Source organism: Microtus pennsylvanicus, chromosome 1 (genome assembly GCF_037038515.1).
Source record: "Microtus pennsylvanicus isolate mMicPen1 chromosome 1, mMicPen1.hap1, whole genome shotgun sequence".
In the NCBI taxonomy this organism is placed as follows: domain Eukaryota; kingdom Metazoa; phylum Chordata; class Mammalia; order Rodentia; family Cricetidae; genus Microtus; species Microtus pennsylvanicus.
In genome coordinates, this window is record NC_134579.1 from 120,957,644 (window position 1) to 120,972,832 (window position 15,189).

The window sequence follows — 15,189 nt, forward strand, 5'->3', positions numbered from 1 at the left end:
GCAGCTCATTCTCCTGGGGAAAGTCCAGGTCTGTGTAGGAAGGGCTAGAAATGAGCTCTGGAAGACAGTGAGACCTCTGACGAGTTGTTTACTGCTTACTGTGCCCTTGTTGCATAGAACACACCTCTCCTGTACTTTCCTTGATAGCCTTTCTCAAGTCAGGGCTTCTTGCTTGTTTGTTTTAAAGATTTAGTTTTTTTAGGGTAGTGAAGAGTTTGACCAGAGTGTTTGCAGATTATCTGCTGTAGGATCACAAACCCTATGGAATAGTCCACTCCTCTCACTATTTAACAGCCAAATGGAGCAGGGCAGCCATTCTGTTGTCCCACGAAACCATCCCATTATGCCACACAAATCCATTTTATTGCCCACAAGGGTATCATTTAGTTCAATGCAGCAGTAATTTAATGCCACCCAAGTGGCCTCAGAGAGTCACCATTGCACTGCAGGAGCTCTTGCAGTCTTCCCTCGAAGTGACTTACAGAGGCGCTGGCTGAGCAGAGTAAAGTTGGCATCATTTAGTGGGTCCGACTAAGCTGCTCCTCAGGCTGGTGGTTGGCAAGAAGCGTGGGCAAATGTGGCATTTTTGCTGAGACGGGATGGGTATGCAGAAGTAACATTCCTGCTGATATGAGGTGGGGCTTAGGTACTGTCTTCTGATTCCCAGTCACTGACCTCTCCTTCACAAGTGTCTGACATTCACATTGTCTCACATTTCTTCCTCCATATATCAGGGGGCAAGGCTAGTAATATATTGACCCCACTAAGTGAGCTTGTTTATCTTACTTCATACTTTGGAGTACAGAACACAGTTGTTTTATTCCCAGTTTATAACATTACAAGTCATTTAAGCCATGTGTATTACAGGTAGAGTGTTGAGAACTAAAAATCGAATTTTTGGTTTTTAGCCTTTTCTGGTCATTTAATCTTGTAGTCTTCAGATTCAGTGTGAGTAGGTTATCTGAAGCTCTTGTATAATTAGTAAGATTTGGGATTAGCAGGATATTAATTTATATTTTTCATTAAGTCCACATTTTATCTGCTTGACCTTATATGTGACTGGTTCTTGGCTTCCTATCAGATACTTGTATTTTTAGTGATTATAAGCGTAGTTGGATTGTGGAGCCCTTTCAGACGTGCCTGTCATCCAGCATATGCCTAGAAAGATAGACCCTTATTAGAGATGCTTCTTTTGTGATGTCGCAGCCTTGCGTTATCTGTGTCGGAGTATGTGTTGACTTCACTTTAACTCTCCTTGTAGGCATAAACTTTTAAAGCGATGTGCAGTAGGACCCAGCCGACCTCCTGCAGTATCTCAGCCAGGCTTCAGTGCAGGACCCCCATCATCTTCCTCCTTACCACCTCCTGCTTCTTCTAAGCACAAAACAGCAGAAAGACAAGAAAAAGGAGACAAGTTGCAAAAGAGACCCTTGGTGCCCTTTCACCACAGGCCTTCTGTGGCTGAAGAGTTATGCATGGAGCAGGATGCGCCTGGACAGAAGCTAGGCCTGGCAGGGATAGATGCCTCCTTAGAGGTGTCAAGCAGTCGGAAGTATGATAAGCAAATGGCCGTGCCTTCCAGAAATACAAGCAAGCAAATGAATCTGAATCCTATGGATTCACCTCATTCCCCCATCTCCCCGCTGCCACCCACACTCAGCCCTCAGCCAAGAGGTCAGGAAGCAGAGAGTTTGGACCCACCTTCTGTCCCTGTGAATCCAGCCCTCTATGGAAATGGGCTAGAACTTCAGCAGCTGTCCACGCTGGATGACAGAACTGTCCTCGTAGGCCAAAGACTGCCTCTGATGGCAGAGGTCAGTGAGACAGCCTTATATAGTGGGATTAGGCCATCCTACACGGAGTCATCAGATAAATGGTGGCAGAGTTTTCGTCTCCCGTCCAGTGAGGATGCTGAGTTCCGGCCTCCAGAACTCCAGGGGGAAAGATTTGACACCAAACTGGACGTGAACCCAGAGAGCACTGCACTGCAAAGGTGAGGTGGCCTGGGCGGAACCCTGGGCATCCGTGCTCTCCTCTCCATTTGCTAAGCTTTCACTGACTTGTGACTCTGCACATGGGGAGTGTCTCAGAATCAAAACCTGTGTTCTTCATGAGACTTAGTATTATGGTGGTGTTTAAATACATGGCATATAAAGGTTTTGCTGCGGCATCTTAGGACATACATTGTGTATTCATTTACTTGGGGGCTACTATTTCTTAACCAAGAGTGTATCTTATTGCACACTCAGCTCTTTGTGGTAGGAGTGCTCTTAGTGTGCTTGAGCACCTATCATTCTCATCCCTTGGTGTAGGTGACCTCACAGGAGTGTCCCTGCAGCCTTATCTCTTTGCTGATGACCTGTTTTTTCTGTAGAATCTGGGTTTGGAGACAGCGTGGACTAACAAAGCTGCCTTAGTTCTGTCTAATTGTGCTTAAGAGCTTGAAAAACAAAAACCTGGTACTAGAGATTTATTAGGTTTTTTTTAAATGTTCAGTTAAAATTTTCTTATAAATCATAAATACTGGATTGGCAAGACGACTCAGCAGGCGAGCAGGCTGAGAACAGGCCTGGCCTCCGAGGCTTTCTTTTCCTTGAAGTGCTGTGTTCACCGGCCTGAGTACTGTGCTGCGCACACTTCAGTACTGCTCTCCAGAAAGGAAAACACTGACTCTCTGACCTTCACCTGCTACATGTGCATGCCCACATACAAAATAACGGAAAATTTTAAAACCTTAATATTGCTTTGGAAAAGCATAATTTTACCTTATCTTACTTAAACTCATTTATTTTCCCTTTTAGACTCTTAGCACAGCCTAACAAGCGCTTCAAAATCTGGCAGGATGAGCAGCCTCAGGTGCAGCCACCCCCCTTCCTCGACCCGTCCCCTCTGTCACAGCAGCCTGGAGACACTTTGGGAGAAGTCAATGACCCATATACCTTTGAGGATGGCGACATAAAATACATTTTCACAGCAAATAAGAAATGCAAGCAGGGAACAGAGAAGGACTCCCTAAAAAAGAACAAGGTACCATTTACTACAGAGGGAGTCCAGCAGGCTGTGGGTTTTGGTGTCAATGTGTTTGGGAGTCTCCTGAGGTAGAATATGAGGTAGTCCTGCCTGGTTGCTCTGTCCTCATACTCATTCTCCTGGTACTACCGTATTATGTCATGGCTCACCTTTGTTCCAGAGTCGGCTGAGCAGAAAGGAAGCTGCATATTTTCCAGGTTGTAGCTTGTACCGTGCATGCCTCCTCTCATATGCTGATTATTGTTGGCCTGTGCTCCCTGCTTATTTCTTTTAAAATATTTTCCAAAATACGTAAAATGTAAAGCAAAAACTCTTGAGTGCAGTGTCTCTTTTTATGAAATCCATGTGTTCACTGTGCAAGAGCTGTGCCTGTATGTTCTCTGGATCCATGTTAGTACTGCCCATAGACTGTCAGCGTGAGCTGGTCTGGTTCCATTGCCATGGTAGTGAGTACTGGGTGTGCCTGCCAGCTTTAGTCATTAAGGAGGTATTCTAGAGAGAGTAGGGAGGTTTGACAGTTAGTTAAAGAGGCCAGTAGAGTCGAGGGGACAATGTACAGGATCTATGTGTATCCAGAGGCTTGCTCTGTCATTTAACATTGGTACAATTACTTAAGGCAACACTTGATAGCACGACAGGTCTGTAATCAAATGCCACCAGAACCACTGAGTCACTGAAATCACCTTGATTCTGTGCAGTGTGGAGCAAGAACATGCCTTTGATTCCCTTTGGTTGCACAGACCATGGTTTTTCACACTGCTCATAATGGGTTCCATTCGACATGCTAATTCTTTTTGTTCTCCCTCATATCCCACACTTTGGGTTGCTGTTCATGTGTTTTGTTTGGCTGAATTTATTACACAGTCAGAGGATGGATTTGGTACCAAGGATGTCACTACACCAGGTCATTCCACGCCGGTGCCTGATGGGAAAAATGCCATGTCTATTTTCAGTTCTGCTACTAAAACAGGTGTGTACATTGTTACTTGACTCACTTGGATTGTAAATGCAAAGTAAAATGCAAAGGAGATTCTTCTCAATTTAAAATTACATTTTTATTGCTATAACAGTAATTTGATCTCAACTTTTCTGTTTTTTGTGGATTGTTTTTTAGTTCTTTTCAAAGCTGATAAGCATATTTGGAAATAATTGTGTCTAAATTTACGTAGGTCATAGGAAGGGAATTCCCAGCAGACCTTGTTGACCGAGGTCCAGTCCATGTCCGTTCTTCTCTTCCCAGCTGAGGAGCCTGCTCACCCTATTTCCTTGCCTCTTTTCCCGCAGATGTCCGGCAGGACAATGCTGCTGGCAGAGCTGGCTCTGGGAGCCTTACACAGGTGACAGATTTGGCACCTTCCCTGCACGACTTAGACAACATCTTTGATAACTCTGATGATGATGAGCTTGGGGTGAGTCTGCTGTAGCTGCATGTGTGAGACCTGCTATGTGGTAGCTGGGCCAGCATTTCAGGATTCCCACTTTAGGCAGTGGTTCTCAACTTTCCTAACACTAAGACCTTTCATGCAGTTCTTCATGTTCTGGTGACCCCAACCATAAAATTACTGTCATTGCTACTTCATACCTGTTAATTGTGTGGCAGTTATGAAACATCATGTAAATATCTGTTGTACGACCCCTGTAAGAAGATTGTTTGTCCCCAAATGGGGTTGCTACCCACAGCATGAGAACCACTGTTTTAGATGCTAAATAAGTGTCAGAAAGGCTCCCGTACTTAGACCCTTTTGAATACTGTTTACTGGTGCTTTTGTTTGTTTCACATCATTATTCTTATAATTGTAAATATTAAAATCTTTAACATTTTAATAAATCATTCTGAATGTTAAGGGACCATAGAAATGTGTATATTTCTTTAGATGAGGTTTTTACATAATGCATATAACTTTTCTCCATCTGATAACTGAGCAGCTGGTGTGGTTGTGGGAGCTGCACACATGTGTGCTGTGTGCTGTTCAGAGTTAGGGGTGGTGGTGGCAAGTAGTGTAGACACATGATTACAGTGATGGGCAAGAGTTAGTATTCTTTGGGAATCGCCTGAGCTAAGGTCAGGAGGCACATGTGCTTGCCTTCCTCATCTTTGTGTGCTTGGGCACACACCAGCACCTGTTATTCTCGGGAAGCTAGAGCTGAATAAAACTCTCTTTTCACAGAATTTTTTTAATTATTTATTTATGTAGTCTCCCTCTCCATCCATTTTACATAAACTTTGAAAATAATTAGATAAACAGTTCTTTTGTGACAGGTAACTGAAGCAATTATGAAATTTACATGCTTGATTAAATTGCTAGCTTTATAGTGGAAACACAGACTTCAGGTAAAACAGCCTGTAAATATATGCACTGCTATGAGTTAAGCTACAGACCAGGATCTAAGGATGCTGAACATTGAAGTGCAGAGGAGGCAGGGGAGTTTAAATTCCGGCTCCAGGTTAAGTAGGGATCAGATTTCTAACTTTGAACTCAAACATAGCTAATTAACAGATCTTATACACTGTTGAGTTACATGTGCCTGCATGAGGATGAGAACATAACGGCCTTGAAGAATGGATTTGACTTGAGAGGTGGGAAGACTGGGGTCGTTGAGCTACTGTGGAATGAGCCTGATTGGACAGCAGAGAGAAGCAGCTAAGCACTGAGGCCTGCTAGTCAGTTCTTTGCCAGCCCTCAGATAGGGATGGACTCCAGAGAATCTCTCAGCCTTCCCTCCTGGACTCTGATGAGTGTGGAACAGGTGGAAGCATTGCATTTTTTTAAATCAGTCTGAAGATAGGAAAACAAAATCCTGTTTGTTATTTTGTTACATTGGAATTGTAGTCTTAATTCAGATACTTGCTATCTGAAAGAAAAGGACAGGGAAGTGTACCAAACCATAGGAAAAATGATACATTTTCTTGATGTTGATCTGGGCCTTGGAGAGTTCTCCTTTGGATCTGTCAGGAAGACGAACACGAGCTAGGCTGGGGTAGAGAGGCATGAGGACCATGGTAGTAATGACTATCGCTGGTGGTGATGAGAGTAAAGCATTGAAGGAAAATGAATCAAGTCAGCCAAGGAGAAGGTGCAGGAAGGACAGGTCAGAGAACCGCGGGTGCTGTGGAGGGGCTCATTCTGCTAATGGGCGCAGTTGTAGTGCCGGAGCTCTCTGCTCTGCACATGTTAGACTCTGCTCCCATACAAGTTCTAGTTCCCTGTTGGGCTTAATGAAGAAACGGTTCTTTGGGGAAGATATTGTAAGCAATTTTAAACACAAAGGAGACTGAACATTTTCAATCATATTTTTATTTCTTTGAAAGAAGAGTTTCCTTTTTGATTTTAACTCTAGCGTTTGTTGAATATAACTAGTTTACCTAGTGAGTAGAGGTGGACAGCTGCTGGCTGGAATGTGTTTGGATATTATTCTACATTCAATTGTGTATTAAGCAAGTGTAAGTAAAAGACATTCTATATGTAAGATCTTTTTTTACTTTATTTTATTGGGTGTACTTTATTTTGTGACCAGCCCATTTGAGTTCTTAAAGGTGCTATTTCCTAGTAAGGAAGTCACCTTGTTCTCAATAACTGAACAGTTGTCTGGGCAATTAGAGATTCTTGGATGGGGCTGCCTTTGTGATAATAGAGGTTATCTGTTAAATGGGAATGGCAGATCAAAAAACAATAGCTTTGGGGAGCACGGGACCAGTATTTTAGCTGCCTCCTCCCACAGAAGGAATGCCAGCCCCACAGCTAGTCACTGTTGGATACTGCTGGCCAGCTACTATATTGGCAAAGGTGCACTGGTACCCACCTTAAGCTGCATCGCTGAGGGCCTGTACAGTCTGCTCACCAGGTCCCAGCAAACAGACTCACTTGCTCTCTCTTTCTGAGAAGCTCAAGTGTGTCCCTGGCTTTGCTGCCTACAGGTATTCTAGGAGCTGTGTGAGGATGTACTGCTTTATTCTAGGAGCTGTGTGAAGGGTCAGTAGTTGAACACTCAAACCTGCTAACAGTTCAACTCTGTTCTCAGGCTGTGTCCCCTGCGCTGCGCTCATCCAAGATGCCTACTGTTGGGACTGAGGAGCGGCCCCCTGGGAAGGATGGAAGAGCTGCTGGCCCTTACCCACCAAGTAGGTGCAGGTGCCTGAGATGACATGATTGTCACTGAGAATTAAAACATCAGAAGAAGTTAGAACCTCTGAGAAGGCAAGAAGCTGATCAGAGACAGAAACCATCCTCATTGGAAGTCACGCTGTTTCGTTTTCAAGCTAAGAAGGAGCCACAGTTTATAGGGCAGGGAGACCTGTTGGGCTGCTTGTCTAGTAGATCACAAACTGCACACTTAATTTCAGAGCTTGGCACTATGAGAATTTACAGAAAACATTTCGGCTTTCAAAAATGTAATTGACTTGCGGATAATGAGTTTGTCAGGATTTGTTGTGCTGTTTTCTGTTTCTGTCTGTGGCAGTTGACGGTAGGGCCATGCACACAAGGGCAGAGTGGTGTAGTTTCTGCCTGAAGGAAGTATGGGCCTGCACAAAGAGAAGGACTAGTGCAGACACATCCATTGCAAATCACCTTGTAATTTCTGCTCATCCGCTTCAGCTGCTAATGAGAACAAATTGAGGGGAAAACCACCATTTCACAGGGCGACTCAAAAAGTTTTATGAACCTATAAATGTAGTGCTGATTTACTCAAATGTAGAAGTGGGACGTGTGCAGAGATTGGATTTTGACAGTTTAAGTAGATCCATAGCTTTTTTAAATAGCAAAGCTTTCTCCAGCATGACATGGACAGAAATGAATAATGATAGCTAGCCCTTGCTGTAGTTTTTTTTTTAATTAAATATTTTTCTTTCTTCTTTTTTTTCCCTCTGAATTGTAGAGTTTTACTAATGTGGAATTTCATATGAATGACACATGTATATATAGGTAGGTCAGGTGAGGAGTTTGCGTTGCTAAACCAGTTATTCTTTGCTATGTCTTTGCATGAAGCAGGAGACATTGCAGTGTCTGAAGATGTAGCCCAGGCTATCCACACACTGCCACCCTCCTATAGTGTCATGGTTAGACTATGTGCTAGTGTTTTACTATTTAAAAGGTGATTATTCTAGAAATAGATTCAGAATCTGATGCTAAAGTACAGGTTATAAAAATGTGTTAAAATGCAGCACAGAAGTAAAGAGCCAGAAAGATCCAGGACAAGACATATGTGCATCTGTCCTGGTAGAAGAACAGACATAGCACGGACACAGTACCTGGACACACAGTGTTTCCCCCTAAGCAGCGGCAGTGCAAGCAGTGTGGTGTGTTTTGCCTCTGTTCAGCTTTCCTGACTGCTGGGAAGCTGTGAAATACAATGTCCCCAGGGGCACCGCCCAGCAGAGTACAAAGAAGGTGAAGCTGAGCCACATTTGTGTATCTACTTAGGACACCCCATGGAAGTAATTTTGTTAATGAATTTCTACTGAGGTTAATGTATCAGTTGTCATTTTAAATGTAACCAAGTATGAAAAGTCATTGAACACTTCCTTGGGGACTCTCTGGAATGTTACCCGTACAGTTTATTTCAGTTCTGTTCTTCTTTCTGGGTGCCCAGCGCATACAGGTGGAAGAAGACCCATTGTTACTAATTTGTGTGTGTAACAATGAAGGGTCGATACACTGGACAGACCAGTTATCTATGCATTTCTTTGAAATCATCTTTTTGAAGAATGAGTCTTAGAGAAGGCAAAAAGAATGAGTTAGACCATTCAGTTCAATTCTTGAGGAGTGCTTATTGTAGATTGGCTTCTGCCTCTTGCTCTGAGGCAGAGGGATCCTGAGAAAGAAGCCAGTGGTTTGGGGTGAAGTGGAGAGTGCAGGACAGCTGGGAGGAAGGGCAGGACACGGCCCCCTCCAGTCCTTCATGTAGTTGCCCATTCTTTTTTCTAGGAACAGCATTGTGCCAGCCAATTGTCTTTATGGAGCCCTGGCTTTTGTTTCTCTGACTTTCTACTCTCCCCTGGGCCTGCTCTTAGAACTTGTGTCTTGGTGTGTTGTCATTGTCGTGAAGCCCTAGTGGGGAGGTGTACACCAGCGTACTGACCTCACTCATATGTGTTGAGGTGCACATGGTGAAGTACCCACTTGGCACTGTGTTCTCTCATTAGTGTGCAGTGTGGGTGGTGACTGAGGGTAGTCTCCCTTAGGAGTTCTGATGGTAAGAATGGTGGAGAGTGCTTTGTGAAGTGCGCCCAAAGGCAGATGAAATTGTATCTTCCCTTTGTGAAAATGAGCAGGGTGCTGGAGGCTTTGAAAGCAATGGCTTTATTAGGTAGCCTTAGTAAGACAGGTGGCTTCAGCAGAAATAAACTTACCAGGTTTCCTACAGGAAATTTAAAACAGAACTGTTTATTTATGTATCTTAACTTTTAATAAGATTTTGTTTTTATTACTTTTAGCTGTTTATGTGTGTTCCCACTTTAGTGCAAGTGCACTTGGAGGCCAGAGATACTAGATCCCCTGGAGCTGAAATTACAGACAGTTATCTTCCCATGTGGGTTCTGGGAACCGAACCTGGGTGTTGTAGGGGGCTGCTCGTTTGTTCCTGGACGCTTAGCCCCAAAATAATCACACCGAAACTATATTATTTAAATCACTGCTTAGCCCATTAGCTCTAGCTTCTTACTTGCTAGCTCTTACATCTTACTTTAATTACCTATCTCCATTAATCTGTGCATCACCTCGAGGTCGTGGCCTACCAGCAAAGTTTCAGCATGTCTGTCTACAGCACTAGCTCCATGGTTTCTCCCTGACTCGGCCTCCTTTCGCCCAGCATTCAGTTTAGTCTCCCCCCCCCCCCCAGCTATGTTCCCCTATAGCTCTGCTATAGGCTGAAAGCAGTTCCTTTATTCATTAACCAATAAAAGAAACACATAGACAGAAGGACCTCCCACACCACCTGGGCCTCTGCAAGAGCAGCCACTAAGCCATCTCTCCAGCTTTTGTAATTTTGACGGTTTGTTTGTTTGTTTAGAGGGTCTCAACTATGTAGCCCTGGCTGCTTGGGAATTTGCTGTGTAGATCAGATTGGCCTTAAACTCAGAGATTTGCCAGACCCTGCCTCCTGAGGCCTCAGCAGTGCTGGGATTAAAGGCTTTGTCACCATTAAGTTTTAAAGCTAGTATACAGAGCAATGAACTCCATTATGGAAATACACTCATGTTGTTCTACTTTTCCCTGTTCAACTTTCCCTCACAGCCCTTCCCATCCATCCTGCCCTCCTCACTAGACCCTCTGTCTTCTCAAATGGAGACTCCTTCTCCAAACCCATTTTTGGGGGTCGGGTAAAATCATTTACCATAGTCAGAAGCTTTATGTTTTGACTCTTAAAAGAGAAGGATGCTTTAATCTTGGAGCTCTTGTCTTTGACTTGGAGAAAAATTAGAGGTATTGGGTACATTTATTGAGTTAGCCTTAACCCTACAGCAATCTTCCCCTTTGTTCAAATAAAATGTATTGATTTGATTGGAGGCCTTTCTCTTGCTTTAGGTTAATAACTTGTATATAAGGTTTCCAATAGTTGGCCTTGCAGGCCTCCCTAGCTGTAAACATTAAATTCCTTAACAAGTGGGGATTGCTAAGATAAGAAGGTACCTTGGCCATCAACTTTGGGGAGTTTTTTTTTCTTCACTGTAGCAGGTACCATATCAAATCCTATGTAAATTCTATGATAGACAGCAAGCAGAGCTAAAAGCTCTGACGCGTAGCTCATCTGTGACCCCCGCTCTACGGCGTCTGGTTTTGTTTTTTTTTTTTTTTTTTTTTTTGCCTCCATGTAGTATAAAACTATTGGTGCTCCCTTATCCCAATGGAAAACAAGCAAGCCTGTTAAAACTTACACATCTATAAAAAACATTGTGTGTGAGAGTGTGAAGGGGTGTGTGGAGGGTGGGCAACTCACACATCTAAGGGAGACTTGAGGCTAGTTGGTGGGCGAGGCCCTGAGGGAGGATGTGTCTCATCCATAGCTGAACTCTGGGGAGTGTGGATCCAGCTCTGCCAGATGCTGCACCCAGGTCATAGTCAAGTTCACTGTTCCATGTTAATTCCTGCTTAAGGACTAGGTGCCAAATATTAGCGTAGTTAAATGTTGGGACTTCAAGAACGACAATGGTAGAAGAAATGGGGACATCGAAAGTGATAACAAAATCACAAACTCCCAATTCTAAATACAAGACACCACCTAGTGGCCATGATTTGTAAGCACATTTGTATTGTATTAGGCACAGCTTACTTTGGGGAATCAGAACCTTACTTAACCAAGCCCATTAGTGAGCTATTGTGGATACACTGAAAACTGAAGACAGTGGGAATTGGGTGCTATGAGTCACTCCTTCCCTGCTGAGGACCGAGTCCAGGGATGTGCAGAGGCTCAGGAAGCACTGACAGTAAACTGCTTTCTGACCCCTCAGTACCCTTAAACTGTGTGCCCTGCCCAGTATCTTTCAAGACTGGGTAGTATTATTAATTCTAACTGTAAAGCTGTAATATCAGTCCAGAATGACAGTGTGGAGTCGTTTTCCCAGAAGAGCAGGACTGTGGGACCAGTGACACCAAACCCCCATCCTGGCTCTAGGTATTTTTTTGTTCTCTATAATATTTCATGAACAGTTGAAAACGAGAGTTTTTTTTCTAATATAGCTGAATTGCTTCCACTTTATGTTTAATTCATCTCCTTTAGGTTTTTCAGAGATCAGTTATTGAGAAAAACTGTGTCTTCTACCGGCCTTGTTCACATCTTTGGCATTACATCATGTCATACAGCATTGGGAAGTGTGGATGCCGAAGGGTGCCTGTGTCTTGGCATTCCTTTAGCCTCATGTGGGCTACCAGCTATGCCTGCCTGCTGCGTGTCTTGAGTTTTAAGGAGTCTTGCTGTTAAAATGCACTTGTAATTTTGTTTTTAGCAGTTGCAGACTTGCAAAGGATGTTCCCTACCCCTCCATCACTGGAGCAGCATCCTGCGTTTTCTCCTGTGATGAATTATAAAGATGGAGTAAGTTCAGAGACAGTGACCGCATTAGGCATGATGGAGAGTCCTGTGGTCAGTATGGTACCCACACACCTCACAGAGTTCAGGATGGAAGTGGAAGATGGCTTAGGAAGTCCCAAGCCAGAGGAGATAAAGGTAATAACCAGTGTATTAACTTCCCAAATGCTGGGTGGTTTCCAGCTGCCTCCGACACGACTTTGAGAGCAATGCGGCCTGGCTGTACACAGGTTCCTAAACACTCTGAAACGGAGCAGATGACCAACATCTCCACTCTGTGGCCATTGCCTCAGAAACAGTGTTGGCATTAGATTGTTCTTTTTGATTTATCCCTGTAGAGAACTATTGAATCACAGTAGATTCTGTGCCCGTTTTTTATGAAGTACTGAGCAACTATGGCTGGTTCCAGTTTGTCGTCATTAACACCAAACCCATTTTGTTGTCACAGGACTTTTCATATGTGCACAAAGTGCCACAATTCCAGCCTTTTGTGGGGTCCTCCATGTTTGCTCCACTGAAGACGCTGCCAAGCCATTGCCTGCTGCCTCTGAAGACACCTGATGCCTGTCTGTTCCGGCCCTCATGGGCAGTTCCTCCTAAAATGGAACAGCTGCCCATGCCCACTGCAGCCGCTTCCATTAGAGACGGTTACAAGTATGTGTGGGACTCTGTCAGTCACTGTATCCGAATGCTGCCACCTCACCATTTCTAAGTACTTGTTACAGGACCGTAGCTTACCCTTTGAGACTGGCTTCTTGGCCATTCCTGTCATTTGAGCATGTTGTCTTATGTGGAAAAATGTGTGTTTATTTTTAAAATTTCCTATAGATAAACAAACTAAGATTATTTCAGAGAGCTACATTTAATGCTAAGCTGGTGTTTGCCATAGAATTGGCACTTAAAGTCACTTATTTGGTGGTGGTAGAAGGGGCTTTGATTTGTAAGGTAATGATTTCAGTGTGATACTTTAAAATTAGGTAAAGCAGCAACAGATTGAGGTGTGATTTAGGGAAAATAATAAAGGGAGACATTTGTGGTGACGACATCTCATATTGCATAGAGAAAATAGTATTTGTGTCAGCAGTGCAGACTCTGCTTTCTCTGAAATAAATAACTTCTTAATCAGAGAAAGCAAAAAGTGTACAAGTGCTAGTGTGAATCTGGGCCACATGGCCTGTGGACACATGAACAGGTGAGTTCTGCTTGCTTGCTTGATCTCACTGCAGGGGATGTAGAGGTGATTGGGCTCCAGCACATGCCTTTCTCGGGGCAGTTGTCAGTCAGTGAGACTGAATTAAGTCTGACTTAATACGCACTGTCTTCTTTTACAGTGTTAGCAGCTATTCATTGATAAGCCTTAGGAGCCAGATTTGTGGTTTAGGACTTATCTGTAGGTCACAGCTATAATTCAGTGACAGAGGAAATGAATGAGGAACCGGGGTAGAAATGTAATAGAAGTACTCTGGAATTGGACACCAGAGCCACCTTGCCATATGACAGTCCTGGCTTTTGAAAAGTCTGTGTGTGGCTATAAGGAACCCCTGTACCTGAATCTTCTACTCTTTAAAATGGGATGGTTCTGCCCTGACTCTACTCAGAACTTTGGAAAAGCTCCAGCAGCTAATGGCTGTGTACTGCAGAGGGGAACTGTGAAGCTGCCCTGCGAGTGCCTCGTCGGGGCTGCTGCCATGCTCCAGTTGGGCTCTAGCTTCTTAATGAAGTTTGGACCACCAGCGGCAGATGCCCAGGCACATTTGGGCCCTAGTGGCCGTTTGTGATATCAGGAGCCACTCAGCACTTTAAACTTGCCTGCGCTCACAGGTTCCCAGGATGAGATCTGACAGTTTCAGTCAGGGGAATTATTGCCACCCATTGCATGTGTCTTGTGCAGCCAAAGATGAGACTGGCAGCGTTGCAGAGCACTGTCATTCAAGGGAGGTGCTTTGTAGCCACACAGTCTAATGGTATAGCTGTGGTTGGTGAGTTCTTTGTTATGCTTCATTTGGATCTAGACCTGGGGTCCAGGAGCTGCTTTACTGAGCAGCACGACTCTACACTGTCTCGTTCCTACTTCGCTCTCCAGTGTCTACCACCCTGGGCTCACTTGCTGCACTCAGTACACGTGCTGACACTTGCTTCAGGTCTGCTCTATGCCATGGCAGCTCTTCTCTGCTGACTGCCCCACTTTTCCCATGGGAGAATGAGGCTGCTAAGTAAGAAGTATTTGCTAGGGAACAATTGAATTATTTAGGTTTTCAGTTAGCAGTCGTGGTTTCTTTCTAATCCAAACCTGTAGAATCATGAGAGTATGTAGATGTTTGTTTGCTGCGTCGTTCAGTTTCCACGCCAGCTCTTGTCTGTGCCCACATACGCCTGTGTGCCAGACTTACGTGCTGCCTGATTGAGATACCCAGGCCAGTGGTAAAGGCTCTAAAGGGTTACAGGGGATGATTGTGTAAGTGAACGGATGTGTAGCTCACTAGGGAGCAGATTGTAAGCATTGGGTCCTTGTGTCCAAAAGAGTCATTAGGACTGAAAAACTTGCTGTCCTGATGCCTTGCAAGTGCAGAGTGGGCTTGTCCGTTGTCTCCGGATCCGTGGGAATGTGTTGAGGATGTGTTCTGTAGTGGTCGACCATCTAAATGCTTCAGACATGGCCTTGTTTTCTGCCTGCCTGCTCTCCCCAAACCACTGCTTATGAGATAAAACAGTCCTGTCCATCTCTGGAATGAGAGTGATTGTATGGAATAGGTAACATTGAAGGATGAAAGAGATTGAAAGGGAACCCAGGAAATCTCTCTGTGCCTGGGACCAGAGTCTGTGCATACTTTCCAGTGAGTGCTGAATGACACTAACCTCTGTGCAGAACAGGCAGATGGGCACAACAGCCACACAGTACTGGGAACATACAAACCTGGCTACGGTTGCCTTCTCCCAATTAGGAAAACACCTTATTTGAATGTATATTTAGTTACAGCTACTTCAGTATCATTACAGAATGATAGCCTCAGAAAAAAGTGCGCAGGCAGGGTCTCGGTTTCAGAAATGACAAAGATGAAGTTACAAGTCCAGGCAAACATCAACTTGCACCATTCCAGCCAGTGTAGCCTGCACTCCAGGCACTGTTCATCCTCC

The 15,189-nt window shown here is 44.2% G+C and overlaps 1 protein-coding gene across 4 annotated transcripts in view; it reads left to right on the plus strand.

The window, feature by feature from the left end:
- Window positions 1-15,189, plus strand: part of Med13l (mediator complex subunit 13L) — a 229,934-nt gene that overhangs the window by 187,959 nt on the left and 26,786 nt on the right. For 3 of the 4 annotated variants that reach the window (XM_075982008.1, XM_075982023.1, XM_075982029.1), the window contains 7 exons: window positions 1,262-1,993; window positions 2,802-3,027; window positions 3,895-4,000; window positions 4,315-4,439; window positions 7,051-7,150; window positions 11,972-12,192; window positions 12,503-12,708. In XM_075982008.1, coding sequence (XP_075838123.1) covers window positions 1,262-1,993; window positions 2,802-3,027; window positions 3,895-4,000; window positions 4,315-4,439; window positions 7,051-7,150; window positions 11,972-12,192; window positions 12,503-12,708 — 1,716 coding nt within the window. The remainder of the gene's footprint in view (window positions 1-1,261; window positions 1,994-2,801; window positions 3,028-3,894; window positions 4,001-4,314; window positions 4,440-7,050; window positions 7,151-11,971; window positions 12,193-12,502; window positions 12,709-15,189) is intronic. The other variant, XM_075982014.1, reaches the window with a different exon arrangement.